The following is a 16,028-nucleotide window of genomic DNA, read 5'->3' on the forward strand; positions in this document are numbered from 1 at the left end:
TGTGGGAAGCTGCTGATGTATTGATCAAAGCTGCTCTTCCTCTAACAACAAGTGACACAAAAACAGTTTCAGAGTGGATCAGTCAGATGGCTACCCTGCCACAGGCCTCCAATTTGGCTACTAGAATCTTGCTTTTAACACTACTTTTTGAGGTAACAGATCTTTTCCCCTATGTAATTAATTTATTGAAGAATTACCCAGCACTTAGCAATACATTGAATTGGAGAGAAGTACAAAGAATGGTCCTTGTATGTTATGTGAGCCCACATTTTACCAATAGACTAAAATGTGTATAATGAAGTGAGGGGTAGAAGGTTCTGAGTTGGAAGGTTTATGCGAGAAGAGCTTTTTAGAACAAGTGCTAAGTCAAAAGATGGTCAGTTTCTCTCTTTGCAGTTGAGTATGTACATGTGTAAAAGCCATGCATACCAGTCAGATACCATTCTAGAAGGAGATTTCTTTGTGTAGCTTTGCCTGTCCTGGAACTTGTCCCGTGGACCAGGCTGGCCTCAAACTTAAATCCACATGCCTCTGCCTTCCAAGCACTGGGAATATAGATGTGTGTCACCACTGCCCAGCTTACAACTTAAAAATTTATAATGTTTTGAGGTTAGATACTAATTAGAAAGTAAAGAACTGCATGTTTATGATCCTCCGTAACATTGTAATATAAAAAAAAGTGAGTTATAGGATCTCATTTCAAAAGAATATTTGTTTATTTTATTTTGTTAATTTTTGCCATTTTTCCCTTCTGGTCTTTTTTGTTTAAATAACTTATGATTGTTTCCATATATCATGTATACATATTGATGTTCTTTTTTTTCTAAATACTTATAATGGTTTTCTGTTAAAAAGCAACACTTTCATAGTACCGCTGTTAAGAATCATTATTATGGGCTGGCAAGATGGCTCAGCGGGCAAGAGCACTGACTGCTCTTCCGAAGGTCCAGAGTTCGGATCCCAGCAACCACTAGGTGGCTCACAACCACCTGTAATGAGATCGGACGCCCTTTTCTGGTGCGTCTGAAGACAGCTGCAGCAAATTATGCTGGAGCGGGGCCAGCAGAGGTCCTGAGTGTAACAGCAGACACACACATGATGGCTCATGGCCATCTGTACAGCTACAGTGTACTCGTACACATGAAATAAATAAAATACATCTTTAAAAAAAGAAAAAAATCATTATCTTAGTCTTCTTGGAATATTGTAATGCTTCCTTATAAATTAAAAACTTTTTAACTTAAATGTTGTTAAGGCTGCATAGTCACTGAGTGGTAGTGGTGATCCTGCATGCCTTTAACCCCAGCACGTGGGAAACAGAGGCAGGCAGATCCATTGAGTCCAGCCCTGTCTAAAGAGCTAATTCTAGGACATCCAGGGTTATATAAAGAAACCCTGGCTTGAATAAAACAAAAAGTGTGCAGCCTAGGTGACTGTTAAGAAGCCATTTCTACATTAAGCACACATTATTGTTCATGATGCTATGTTTAATCATTACAATGACCCTAGATATACCTTCTCTTAACTCATGAGGAAAATATAGAAAACTCTGAAGTAACTAATCTGAGGTTATGTAGCTCAGCTCGTAAGAAATAGAATAATTCAATAATAATAGTAAATTCAATAATAGTAATATGAAATAGAATTTGCATTCAATTAGCTGTGTAAATATTAACCTTTATTTGATTGTGTCTTTTTAAATCAGGAGTTGAAGCTACCTTGTGCCTGGGTAGTTGAATCAAGTGGCATTCTTAATGTTCTAATCAAGCTCTTAGAAGTGGTTCAACCCTGCCTACAGGCTGCCAAAGAGCAAAAGGAAGTCCAGACCCCAAAGTGAGTGGCTCTTTATCTATACTGGTTTCACTTCTGTTTCTCTGAGACTTGGCCCTTGAGTTTAGGGCCTGAATCACTTTTCTGAAACATATATCAAATAAATCTTGAGGTGTTTTTTAGACAACTGTAAAATACCTGACATTTTCAAAATTTGTATAGTTTTCTGGCTTTATACTAAATAATAATTTCTTTTTAGATGGATCACCCCAGTGTTGCTCCTTATTGATTTTTATGAAAAAACAGCCATCTCATCAAAGAGAAGAGCCCAAATGACTAAGGTATGTGAAGTACTATGTGTTTTACATGGCCATTTCATTTCTTGAGGCAATAGTAGACAGAACAGAGAAAAGATCAGAAGTGAAAATTGTAAAAATCATCCCACCAAAATACAACTCTTGAGGGATTTCATTAGTTGAGTTTTCTCTTTTAAATGAATAGTTCAAATTATTATTGTTATTATTTTCATCAACATCGCTATGATTATTTTTGGAACTTTGGTAAAGCCTCAAGATCTTACTCTGGGAGTCAGTATGCTCTTTGGTTACTTGAAAAAATGACAGTCTCTCTAGAAATATTTTCCTGAAGTAAAGATTGTAGTATTCCATAATATCTCAGTAAGTTCTTAGCAACATTTGTTCCTTATATCACTCATGATCATAATTCTTTTGTCAAAGTCAGTTTAAACCAAAAGGAAGAATACGTTCTCAAGATAGGAAATTGTCAGGGGTTTTTGGATTGGAAAAAGACCAATAAATTTTTTTAAAAAGCCCCTTAAAAATATATTAAATGCCCAGTACATTTTTCCCTGCATTAGTTTTAAGCAGCTGTCTACTGGTAGCTGCTGATTATTTTGACAATAAAACTTACAGGAAATATGAAGATACTTTATGCAATTGCATTTTATTTAGTACCTACAGTCCAACAGCAACAACTGGCGCTGGTTTGATGACCGCTCTGGGCGTTGGTGTAGTTACAGTGCTAGCAACAACAGCACCATTGATTCTGCCTGGAAATCTGGAGAAACAAGTGTAAGATTCACTGCAGGCCGACGAAGATACACTGTCCAGTTTACTACAATGGTACAGGTACATGCTTAACTTACAGTGTAAATTTTATTGAAAGGAGGGTATACTTTTTCTTTTTCTAAACCAGTCCTGTCAGGTTAAGGAGTAGGATGTCTACTTCTAAGTCCAGTTTTATTTTTTCTGAATTCTTAGGTTAATGAAGAAACAGGAAACAGACGCCCTGTGATGCTAACTCTCCTCAGGGTTCCTCGACTGAGTAAGAACTCAAAAAGCAGCAATGGACAGGAACTAGAGAAGACACTGGAAGAAAGCAAGGAGACCGATATCAAACGTAAAGAAAATAAAGGCAATGGTATGGCCTTACATTTTGGATCTCTCTTTTTTTTCTTCCTTCTAAGTTCTCCTTGCTATATATAACCCAAGCTAGTCTCATTCAAAATCCTCCTTCCTCAGTCACCCAAGTAGTTGGAATTACAGGTGTGTACTTTCTGTACCCTGCATTAATTTTTAATCCTTTTTTTAAAAAAAAAGTTTTAACTGTGTGAAAGAATGGATTTGTTTAATTGTATTCAGTACCTTTGGAGGCCAGAAGATTGCATCAAGTGCCCTTTAAGCTGAGCTTAAGACACAGTTGTGAGCTGCCCCATAGTAGAGCTAGGAACTGAACTTAGTCATCTGCCATATGTACATAATCTTAATTCACTGAGCCATATCTCCAGCACCCTCATCATGAGTATATTCAAATGTTTTATTTAAAGATAGTATGACTTTACATGGCTTAACATCTGGAACAAAAAGAGATAGATGGATTTTTTTTCCCTATACTCATCTTTACATCTGGTCTTAGGACTAGATGTGTTTTTCAGCCCAAGTGATGGCTGATTATTTTGGAAGGAGAGATATGAGATGAGATGTCAAATTTTATACACTTTTTTTTTCTAATTTGTAGATATCCCCTTAGCTCTAGAGAGCACAAACACTGAAAAAGAGGCAAGCCTGGACGAAACAAAAATTGGGGAGATCCTAATTCAGGGCCTGACAGAAGATATGGTGACTGTTCTAATCCGTGCCTGCGTGAGCATGCTGGGAGTCCCTGTGGACCCAGACACTTTGCATGCCACCCTTCGCCTCTGTTTGAGGCTCACCCGTGACCACAAATACGCCATGATGTTTGCAGAGCTGAAGAGTACACGAATGATCTTGAATTTGACCCAGAGCTCAGGTTTCAATGGGTTTACCCCCTTAGTCACCCTTCTCTTAAGACACATCATTGAGGATCCATGCACTCTTCGTCATACTATGGAAAAGGTCAGTATTTTTGTAGTCTCATACCTATCTCTATATATTTGTTTTTTCTTTGATGTCCCTGGTCTGTTGGGTACTGGTGGGCCTTTAAGAAATAACCATTGTAAAAATCAGAAAAGAGGTTCTTATGTTTTAAAACTAAATGAATATTATCAGTGGAAGAAATGAAAAAAATTATAAAAATATTTACATTAAGGAAACATTAAGAGATAAATATCTTAATCAACAAATCTTTTACCTCCCTAAATACTTCTTACTAAATCTTTTTCAGTAATCATATAAATAAATAATAGTAGCTTTCAACTCCCTCTTGCCTATCTTGGAACATTAGATTTTTTTATTCTTCATTCAAGATGGTTTTGTTTCACATGTACAAACAAAATCAGGAAACTTAACAGCCATTTAAGGCAGCATATTTGAGGTCAGTTGGGGAAGAAATAGTTACATATAAACAGAATTTGGGCTTTAAAATCCCAAATGCTTAAAATGCTAAGATTATGTACAGAACATGATTGGATAAGGGAATCTTTGAAACTACTAAATTGAAACAGACAGTAACAGAGAACAAAAGAACAGTGGGAAAATACATGATTGGTAAGGCTATATCATTGTAGGACAGTTTCATAGTACAGAGTAAGAGAACCTTTTCATCTTGTAAAAACTTCCTGAAAAGTTGTGGGTGTCTATGTGCACAAGAGTACAGTGCCCTCAAAGTCAAGTAGAATAGGTCTGATCTCCTGGAGCTGGAGTTACGGCCTATTTTAACCTGCTCATCTTAGGTTCTAGGAACTGAATTTAGTGTCTCTGCATCTGTACACTCTCTCTTTACAGTTCTTCATCTACAAATTCTATGGCTGAAGGAAGATTTGCCTCATGATAAACTTCAGTTTTACAAAAAAATGCATAGGCAACAGTATTTAACATTATAAGAAATAACTGGCTAGATGAGCCAGATCTTCTAAGGGTTATAATATGTTATACTAGATATCACAAGTAGTTTGTTAAAATAAAACCCAAAAGATGATTTTTTTCTGAATGTTTTTATCACACAGGATACTACACATAAAATTGGATAGCTCTTTTAGCTGTTACCTCAAAGTGATGATTGACTAAATAAAGCATGAAGAAATTGTAATAAAACTATTATAGCTTAATCACAACATTTGGGGAGTCTAGAGCCTACAGTTAAATGTGGAAGCAATATGGCATCTGTGATCAGATGCATCTCTCAAACATTCATTTAAGAATTTAGTTTTGAAATCTTTTATAACTTGTATATGAGACTCATTTTAATTATATTTAATTATAAAGGGTCTTTCTCCTATTTACTTAAATTGGCAATGCTTTTTACTAGGTTGTGCGCTCAGCAGCTACAAGTGGAGCTGGAAGTACTACATCTGGTGTTGTATCTGGCAGCCTTGGCTCTCGGGAGATCAACTACATCCTTCGAGTCCTTGGACCAGCTGCTTGCCGCAATCCAGACATATTCACAGAAGTAGCCAATTGCTGTATCCGCATTGCCCTCCCAGCCCCTCGAGGCTCAGGAACTGGTCAGTTTCATTTGCTACTATTCTTTCAGAAAATTCTCTTTAGGCAGATATTGAGACGTTGGTTGAGCATTCAACTCAGTAAATTCTCTAGGCCACACAGCTACCAAGGGTTCACTCACTCTACTCTTTGCCCACAAAGAGTTCATCTTGATGTGGCAATAGAAGTTTAACTGTAGTTGATGATTTCTATATAGTGTGATCATTGAAAAACAATTATTTGGGTGATGAGGTCCAGTATAAAGTCTACAGTGCTGGTTCTATTATTACCAAAAAATTAATGCCTTTATTTCATTGAGGAAATAATTACATTAGTATCAAATTATGGAAATATTTTACAGAACAGCTAGCCTAAACCCATGGTAAACACAAATTGAAAGGAAAAATAGAAGTGTCTCAGCAGAAGAGGAAACTAGTGAGATTAGATTTTGTTTTGGATCAATTTCTAGGAGATTTGGAATATATGAAGTTTCCTCAGAAGTTCCTATAGACATTTAAAAGTTTGTGATACTGTTTATTGAAATATAAAAAACTATATTTCAAAGCAATTTCTTTATAGTTTATAAAAGGTAGATTTCCTTAATATATGTCTTGAAATTAATTTTAAAATGATTATTTCTCCTGCTTTTACATATTACAAAGTTCTTGTTCTGTACTTTCTTGTTGATGAGTATCAGTGTTCTATTTTCTAACTTTTCTGTTTGATCTTGGCCTAGCTTCAGATGATGAATTTGAGAATCTTAGAATTAAAGGTCCTAATGCTGTACAGCTGGTAAAGACAACACCTTTGAAGCCTTCATCTCTGCCTGTCATTCCTGATACTATTAAGGAAGTTATCTATGATATGCTGAATGCTTTGGCTGCATACCATGCTCCAGAGGAAGGTGTGTATCTTCAATCAGTGTTATGAAGGATATATTATCTCACATGGGTCATTTCAGCTAGCACATGGCTTAGTAAGCATTATACCCACAGTCCTGGGATCAAAAAGTGAGTATGATAGGGATTAGATAAATGGCTCAGAAGGTAAGAACACCTACCAGTCTTGAATGCTGGATTCAGTTTCCAGCATTCACACCAGCCAACTCACAACCACTTGTGACTTTAGGTTCAGAGGGTCCAACACCCTGGGTTCTTCAGTCACCTTCACACAGATGCACATACACAGACACACATACATAAAATTGAATCTTTAAAAACAATTATGAAAAGTAATACACACCTGAAGAGACTTTTAATTACCATAAAATACAAGAGGTGTGAGAATAATGGTGAGTCCTTAAGATAATGTACATAAATCTGTTTTGATAATAGAACTTGAATGATATTGATGAAGATTTTACCAAGTGTCTGTTGTTTGAGAAAATAATATACCATAAACAGAAAGGTGTGAACAAAAATTCTATGTATTTGTTCACACAATGCTATTAGAAGTAATAATTTGCTGGGCAGTGGTGGCGCCCGCCTTTAATCCCAGCACTTGGGAGGCAGAGGCAAGCGGATTTCTGAGTTTGAGGCCAGCCTGGTCTACAGAGTGAGTTCCAGGACAGCCAGGGCTACACAGAGAAACCCTGTCTGGAAAAACCACAAAAAAAAGTAATAATTTCTTGGAAGTTATTGCTATAAGAAATTATTACTTCTAATAGCATTTTGTGATCAAATAAAATTCTTTCTTTCATACGCAAGCAAAAAGGATATTATTAGTGTGACATGGCTTCCTTACTTTTCAGACCTCCATCCTAACCCTCCTTTACATGTGAGTGATTGGAAAATTATGTTTGAATTGCTTAGAACCCAAGATCCAGCCATTCTTTTAAGTTTGGTTCAGGCTATTATTAGTGAAATGAGCAGCGATAGTAATAACTGTAGAGAAATGTAAGACTTTCCTTTGGTGCTTTTCACCTTTATGATCCTTTTCCACCTATCACAGTATTATTACCCTGTCTTCTAGTCTCCTGTCTGGACAATGATTTAGCTCTAATCGATGTACCTATTGACTAGTTTCATACTGTACAAGCCTTTTGCACTAAATGTGTTCATTTGGGGCTTAATATTGACAGTTTAAAAATGAAGACTAATGAACTGCTTTGGTCAGACTAATTAATGTTGGAATAACAGCCATGCTCTGTCAGTAATGACAGGCATACATTTTGCTTACACTGATGTGTAAGCATTATAAAAGGCATTTGCTCAAAACTTGGTAGTGTACCATACAGTCAACCTAGGTTATATTGTGTATATTGAGTTTTGTTTGTTCTACAGCATAATTATTATACTGGTGCTCTTAAGTGCAGCCCTAGGAACATTGTGCTAATATTGCACAATTAAAGGACCATATTTTAATTTAGATATTTGTTTATATTTTTCTAGCAGACAAATCTGATCCTAAACCTGGGGGAACGACCCAAGAGGTTGGCCAGCTCCTGCAAGACATGGGTGACGATGTATACCAGCAGTACCGGTCACTTACTCGTCAGAGCAGCGACTTTGATACACAGCCAGGTTTTTCCTTAAATGTAAGTCAATTTCAGCTATTGTACATTTTCCTTCTCTTTCCATTACCCCTACTTTCTCAGTATCTTGGGTTATCCAAAGGAAGCTTTAAAAGTGTAAGTTTTGTCAGAATAATGGTTCACACCTTTAACCACAGCATTCAGGAGACAGACACAAGCAGGTTTTTGTGAGTTCAAAGCCATCTTGGATTACATATTGAGACCTTTTTTAGAAAAAATAAGGTATCTTTGACATTTTACTTTGTTTTTTTTTTTTCATTTTCCTTACTTGATATGGAAAATATGATAGCTTCCTATAGATTATAGGGAGCATTTGATTGAAAGGTCAACTAAGAAGAATCTGCAGCATTCTCAGGCATTACTTGTAAAAGGAATCTTAACACTTATATTCATCACAGCTCACATGTATTCCTCTTCTAGAGTCAGGTCTTTGCTGCAGATGGTGCCCCTGCTGAAACTTCCACAACTGGAACCTCCCAAGGAGAAGGTAATAATTTGCCTTTTTAAATTATCTGTTGCAAAGAAAACTTAAACAAATTGGTTATCTCTGCACTAGAGTAAAATAATAGGTGTCAATGCCATTTACTTTCTCATCTAAGTGATTTCTTTTTTAAGGGCTGTGCCCGATGTTCTGCAGATACAGGCTGCTGAAGTTAATAGAACTGTAATTTCTTAACTTGTTAATGGTTGCTATAGTGATGTCCTTTGGTTATACTATTTGTACCAGTCCATATATTCCTTTTGTTTGACTCCCATGAACTGGCTTATATAGAGTGTTTGTGCCATTGACATGATTATAGCAATAAACTTGTTGTAGTTGATTTCTTTAATAGAGCTTTAAGATAAAATTTAGGAAACACTTTGGTGACTATACTAGTTCCAAGAGATTAAAATGGGAGAAAGTAAGCCATCTTAACTTCCAGAGGACCTGAGTTCAGTTCCTAACAGTTACATGTCACAACCAACCAATCATTGAAATAATGGCTTGTTCAGAAGCTTGGGTTTTAATGATTAAGAGCTCTAACCTAAGCTTGGGTTTTAATGATTAAGAGCTCTAACCTATAGTTGTTCTTGCAGAGTACCCGAATTCTTTTTGCAGCACTATTTCTGGTGGCTCACAGCTTTTTTGGGCATCTGCACTCATACACATATCCACATACAATTAAAATAATATCAATAAAATAACTTATTTTGATGGCCTTACCAACTAATAGCGTATTAGTCAAAGAAAACTCTCTTTACCCTTAGGTATGTGGCAGACTACATTTGATGCCTACCTACAGTTAAAGAATATTGTCAATTAAAAAAAAAAAGAATTTTTTTTCTAATGAGGGAGACTGCAACAATTGTAACTAATGGAATGAACACATACTTCCACGAGATATAGAGGGCAGTATTTCCATGTGTCTAGATTATATCTTGAGTTGAATTACATAAGTGTACACTAGGCAAGTGTGTGGAAACAAAGAAGATGGATATTTAGAGAATTTCTACTAATTCATTATTTCTAGGACATAAAATTGCATAAATACCAGGAAATAGCGGGTGCGTGGATGTTTGGTCCAAGCCTCCCTACTATGTTTTTTTCCATACTCATCATTTTTGTCATTCAACTACAGTGGTAATCAGTGTTTGATTTGCACAAGTGGCCTAAAATGGAGAAATACTGTCTTCATCTACCTGTGGCTTGAATTTTAATGTTATTACAGTGTAAAATTGAGTAAGTATTGACCTGTTTTCTCAGGAGCTACAACTCCAGAGGAGACTCGAGAAGGGAAGAAAGATAAAGAAGGGGACCGGACATCTGAGGAAGGCAAGCAGAAAGGCAAGGGCAGCAAACCTTTAATGCCTACCTCTACTATCCTTCGTCTTCTGGCAGAGTTGGTGAGGTCCTATGTTGGTATTGCTACCCTGATTGCAAACTACAGCTATACCGTGGGCCAGTCTGAGCTGATCAAAGAGGTAATATTTCCAGTTTTCTTTCAGTGTTAAACTTTGATAATTTGGTTACATCCTAGACTATGTTGGAGACTTAGTACTCACTGAGAATAACACTAGTCTTTTCACCATGATGTGAAACAGTCAGAGTAACAGCAAGGAAACAGTTGGTGAAATCTTTTGTACCTTACTTGTTTGGCTTGACAAATTGAGGTTTTTTTTGGGTTTTTTTGTTGTTGTTGTTTTGTTTTGTTTTGTTTTGTTTTTTTGTTTTGGTTTGGTTTGATTTTTTGGTTTTTTTTGTTTGTTTGGTTTTTTGTTTTTGCATTTAGAGTTTTTTCTCATGGTTGTGACTTCCGTTATAAAGATACATAACTGTTTGATCTGTTCTATTAATAGACATTTGAGTCATTTTTCTGTTTTGTCACTATCACTGTAGTATTGCTATGTAAATTATACAGATGCATATCTCTTTGGTGATATAGGCTTAATATTAATACTGAGCTCTAGAACATGAATTTATATAGATTTAACCAATGGTGCCCGAAGTTTACCAGACCATATATTTTAGTAGTTTATTAGGGTTCTGGTTGATTGTCTTACCTTATGCAATCACATGATATTTCATTTTATTTGTTCTAGTTGATTTGTTAGTAGTTTTGTGGTTAGGATTGCATGTCCTTGTTGGCCATATTTTCATAGTTACTGAAGAAGTGTTGGTTGGTTTGTGGTGAGACTCTTTTGTTGTTCAAATTGGCCTTAAATTCTTAGGCTCAATCTTACCAGCCTCAGTCACCCTCAGGAATGGCTGGAACTATGCTTGAATGCCAGTTAACACTTGGTTTCATGGCTTCAAGTGTTTCATTAGATTCCTTTGTATATGTGAGCCATTTTTATTCATATAAGTTGTACTCCTAATTTATGGAACAAAACATTTAACTATAAATGTATTGAGTATCTTGCTTATTACTTATCCAAACATCTTACAGGTGTGGCTAGGTGTTTACAAATGCCATTGATATCCTTGTCTCCACTTCAGAGTGTCTAGTAGAAGTAGCTCCTTAGAGTTAGGAGATAAGATTCAGAGATACAAGTGAATGCACATTGTATAGGGCCAGAACAATAATTGAAACCCTTGTCTTTGATTCTAAGCTAAGTACTTGTGTAGCTACATTACATACAAACTCTTCTCAGATTGTACTAATATGATATATGACATTACTAAGATTCGAGAAGTTTTAGCTTTGGAGTTCATTGAGGAGGGTGAGTTTTCCAGTTCTCCAATCTCTAGAGTCCTGAAGAATGTTCTACTTATTGATATAAATTTGAGATAAAAATTATTATTAAAAAGTGTTAGTGACATTTATAGTGTTGTGCAGGTATTATTTCTTACTACCAAAATCTGCCTGAAAGTACAACCTATTTTTTTTTTCCTAAAAATCAGATCAGAAATTAAAGAGTAAAAGAAGGGCCCGTCCTAACTTTCTCCCTATATTTTTGTCCCTTTTTGCCATTTTTAGCTAATTCTATATTGTATTATTTTTATTTCATTCATTTTTACAGTTTTCAGTACAGGGTCTCAGGCAATGTTGCAAGTGTCAAAAGGAATTGTAGCATACAAAAATGGATATTTGAGTCCTCTACCCTTGGCTAAATTCTTAGTGCAAACTACTTTTCTTTAGGTCTCAGATTATCCACCTATCAACTGGAGAAAATGCTTGATTTAACTCAGTCTATTTTATTGGCTTGTTATAATCAACTCCATTAAAGCCACTCAAATATTTAAGAATGCGGGGGCTGGAGAGATAGCACAGTGGTTAAGAGCACTAGCTGCTCTACTCGAGGTCCTGAGAGGTCAATTTCCAGCAACCACATGGTAGCTCACACTTATCTGTATTGGGATCCAATGCCCTCTTCTGGTGTGTCTGAAGACAGCAACAGTGCACTCACATACATTAAATAAATGAATAAATCTTAATTTTTTTAAAAGGATATGATGTTGTTAGCTCTCCCTGGAACCCCAGTACTCTAGAGAAACTTTCAGACTAGCCTAGGCTATATGATTTATATCAAATTTTTTATTATTAAGATATACCAAGTATTGTGTGTGGTGGTATGGTGGCACACATCTTTAATTCTAGCACTAGGGAAACTTAGAGGCCATAATAGTCTATATAACAAATTCCAAGACAGCCAGAGCTACACTATGTGAGGCCACATCCCAAAATTGAAAAGTAGAAAGCAGCATGACAACTCCATAACTGTCTGTACCATGTAGTAAGAAATAGGCGGGATCTGGAAGCTTTATAAAGCCTCCTAACGATTTCTAATTGGTTCGCTATTTTCCTAGCTTGTAAAAGTGCCTACTTTACTACTATAGGTATGATATGGTTTAATTGCACTTATGAGTAAATGTCACAATTAATGACTTTTCAGGACTGCAGTGTGCTAGCTTTTGTCCTGGACCATCTCCTCCCACACACCCAGAATGCAGAAGACAAGGATACACCTGCCCTGGCCCGTCTGTTCCTTGCAAGTCTGGCTGCTGCAGGGAGTGGCACAGATGCCCAAGTGGCCCTAGTGAATGAAGTAAAAGCAGCCCTGGGACGGGCACTTGCTATGGCTGAGAGTACAGAGAAACATGCCAGGTAAAGCCCATGCCTGGCATAATGCTGATAAGCAAGAGCATCTCTTACTCCATGGTCCAAGGAGTTCTTTGAACTTGAACAAGAGTTGTGTTCACACCAACAATGTACATACAATGTCTGGTACCCATGGTCAACTGAAGTAGATAAGCAACTTAGAAAAGTCAAAGGCATATTTTTACTATGTGCACACACAAAATTGAGTAGTTTTTAAAATTTCAAAATTTTAAAATTTTAAAGTATAAACAAGGTATACTAACTAGAAAGGGAATTCTCTGTGTAGGTATTACTTCCAGAAGAAAATGCAAAAGACATAAGAATTATCTACGGCAAGTTAGTAAAGACATTTAAAAACGGGCTGTATTAGGACTGGTGAAATGGCTCAGCTGTTAAGGGTACCGAGTGCTCTTCCAAAGGTCCTGAGTCCAAATCCCAGCAACCACATGGTGGCTCACAACCATCCATAATGAGATCTGACACCTCTTCTGGTGTGTCTGAAGTCAGCTACAGTGTACTTATGTATAATAATAAATAAAAAATGGAATTATTATTATAATAATAAATTAAAAAAATAGAATAGCAATGGAAATAATTTGAAGGAAAAAAGCCGGGCAGTGGTGGTGCATGCCTTGAATCCCAGCACTTGGGAGGCAGAAGCAGGCGGATTTCTATGTTCAAAGCCAGCCTGGTCTACTGAGTGAGTTCCAGGATAACCGGGGATATACAGAAAAACCTTGTCTCAAAAAAAAAGAAAGAAAGAAAAGAAAAGAAAAAGAAAATGGGCTGTATTCACTTGACAGAGGTATCAAACTTCTCTCCCAGACTTCAGGCAGTGATGTGTATCATCAGTACTATCATGGAATCCTGCCCCTCCACCTCCAGCTTCTACAGTAGTGCCACAGCCAAGACTCAGCATAATGGCATGAACAACATCATTCGACTGTTCCTGAAGAAGGGACTAGTCAATGACCTGGCCAGAGTTCCTCACAGCCTAGACCTGTCCAGGTAAAGTAAAGCCCTGTCCCATATGGTTGTGAGGAATTAGCTGCTCTTATAAGAAAGCATCATGTGTAGGTAAAAATTATGATGTTTGTACTAAAAATGCATAGATTTTAATTGTTTTTAATGTTATTCTTGATACTTTCTGAAATGATGAAGACTGCTTTTCTACAAAAGTCTTGCTTTCTAGATTTGGTGCAGTTGCTTCCTTGCAGTGTAGTTTAGCTATATCTTTGCCCAGTTACTTTTCTAACAGGGTTGGCTAACTACTGCAATAGCTTAAACCTGTCTTAGATGGTAGATATCCCATACTATGTCATATGGAAACACGGGTTTTTTTAACCTACCATTAGTAATCCTTGTTAAGATTGACTACTAAGCTGCTGCAATCTCAGCAGTTGTTTTGTCTCAGCCTTCCAACCAAGTGCTAGAATTACACGTATACACATATGCACAGGTAACGTATTAATTTTTTTAATTGTCTAAATTCTTCAAACTCAGGTTAAGCTCAGTAATAGCACTAATTAACAATACTCTCTTAACACTACCAGTTTTTTTTAAAGGTTAAGCTTCCAACCTTGTCATTTAATGCTGTAGTCTGTAGTCTTGGTAGCACTTTTGCTCCATTTGTGTTTTGCTTTTCCGGAGCTCAGTTCTTGGAAATTAATTTTTTATAACATACTATTTAATCTCCAAATATTAAGCAAATATTTCCTAAAGATGAAACATTTATACCCCAAAAGCTTGCCATATAATGCTTAATAATCATATTCCCTCTGATCTATATTCACATGTTCTCAGTTATTTTAATTGTGCCTTCAACAGCCTTGGGAGTGTGTTTTGATCCAGCGAAGATCATGCCTGACATTTTGATGTCAAAAAGCCTGTTTCTCTAGGCAGGAATATATCTTACTTTGTAGTCTTAGCTAGTATGCATGATGCCCTAGATTTGATCCCGCATAAGTCAAGGTTGGTGGCAAATAGCTATAACCCTAGCACACAGAAGGCGGAAAGGACCAAGAATTCAAGACCCACCTGAGCTACATGAAACACTGTCTCAAAAAAAAAATCTATTGCTTTTCTTTTCATATTTGACAGTGCTGGAGAATCCAGGGTAATTGTGTTATAAATGATCTCATGAGCCTATATTTATATGATTTTCCCATTATGTGAACATTCCAAGTTAAACATTTTAAGAAAAAACTAATAATAACATGACGTCACTTCACATCACATGTGGGTCAATTAGCCTTCAATGATTACACAATCCTGCTTTTATATGTATAGACCTATCACTATAAGTTCATTCAATGTTCATCATGCCTATAGTCCTTTCTTATCAGTGTTCTTGTTACTTAAACAGTTCATATTCCTTTAATTTTTTGAAAGCTTTCTGATATAATGATATCTCAAGCTCATTTGTGATGTCCATGAGCTTTGGTTCACTTTAGTGTTGATTGGTATTAGAGACTTCTCAGATCTACAGGATCCACAGGACCCTCTCCAGTTTCAGTGGTGCCCTACTTAGAAACTCTAAGTATCTACTTAGATATTCTAAGTAGATATCTAAGTATCTAAGATACTACTTAGATATTCTAAGATACTCGTGTATCTTAGAAATGTTACATCTCTACCTGCAGATACAATGATATTTTCACTGAACTCTATAAATCCTACATTTATAGACTTAAAAGTGATTGTTGTTTTCTTAAGGACTAAAAGCTAGGCATGTGGTGGTGCGAACCCCAAGTCGAAAGTTGAAAAGTCTAGACTTTGCGCCCTTTTCTCTCTTAGTAGTTTCCATTATAAGAACCTGTATACTTAGCAGATTGGCACCTAGTATTTCTATTCTTAGTTCTTCTATCTATCTTTATCTCAGTCCCAATATGGCCAACACAGTCAATGCTGCTCTAAAACCCTTGGAAACACTTTCCCGGATTGTAAACCAGCCCAGTAGCCTTTTTGGCAGCAAAAGTGCTTCTAGCAAGAGCAAGTCTGAGCAGGATGCCCAAGGAGCTTCTCAGGACTCGAGTAGCCATCAGCAAGATCCAGGTAGGGAATCAGAATGAATGGACTAGAGAACTGGGTGGGTGGGAGTTGTTGATTTTTGTGGAATTAAACTGTTCTAGCTTATTGTTGTTTACCTGGGAACTTGTTGGCCTTGCAGATCTGTCATAATGGTGTAGAAATCTGCCTCACAAGGAATTCCTTTACATTGCAGCT

The 16,028-nt window shown here is 36.5% G+C and overlaps 1 protein-coding gene across 25 annotated transcripts in view; it reads left to right on the forward strand.

The window, feature by feature from the left end:
* Huwe1 (HECT, UBA and WWE domain containing E3 ubiquitin protein ligase 1) overlaps positions 1-16,028 on the forward strand; it is a 200,895-nt gene that overhangs the window by 156,224 nt on the left and 28,643 nt on the right. For 21 of the 25 annotated variants that reach the window (XM_031369185.1, XM_031369177.1, XM_031369166.1 and 18 more), the window contains 14 exons: positions 1-152; positions 1,706-1,833; positions 2,030-2,111; positions 2,742-2,918; positions 3,051-3,210; positions 3,808-4,166; positions 5,518-5,713; positions 6,427-6,594; positions 8,081-8,226; positions 8,644-8,710; positions 9,968-10,185; positions 12,598-12,809; positions 13,629-13,811; positions 15,685-15,857. In XM_031369185.1, coding sequence (XP_031225045.1) covers positions 1-152; positions 1,706-1,833; positions 2,030-2,111; positions 2,742-2,918; positions 3,051-3,210; positions 3,808-4,166; positions 5,518-5,713; positions 6,427-6,594; positions 8,081-8,226; positions 8,644-8,710; positions 9,968-10,185; positions 12,598-12,809; positions 13,629-13,811; positions 15,685-15,857 — 2,421 coding nt within the window. The remainder of the gene's footprint in view (positions 153-1,705; positions 1,834-2,029; positions 2,112-2,741; positions 2,919-3,050; positions 3,211-3,807; positions 4,167-5,517; positions 5,714-6,426; positions 6,595-8,080; positions 8,227-8,643; positions 8,711-9,967; positions 10,186-12,597; positions 12,810-13,628; positions 13,812-15,684; positions 15,858-16,028) is intronic. The other 4 variants (XM_031369193.1, XM_031369293.1, XM_031369346.1 and 1 more) reach the window with 2 other exon arrangements.

Source organism: Mastomys coucha, chromosome X, assembly GCF_008632895.1.
Source record: "Mastomys coucha isolate ucsf_1 chromosome X, UCSF_Mcou_1, whole genome shotgun sequence".
In the NCBI taxonomy this organism is placed as follows: Eukaryota; Metazoa; Chordata; class Mammalia; order Rodentia; family Muridae; genus Mastomys; species Mastomys coucha.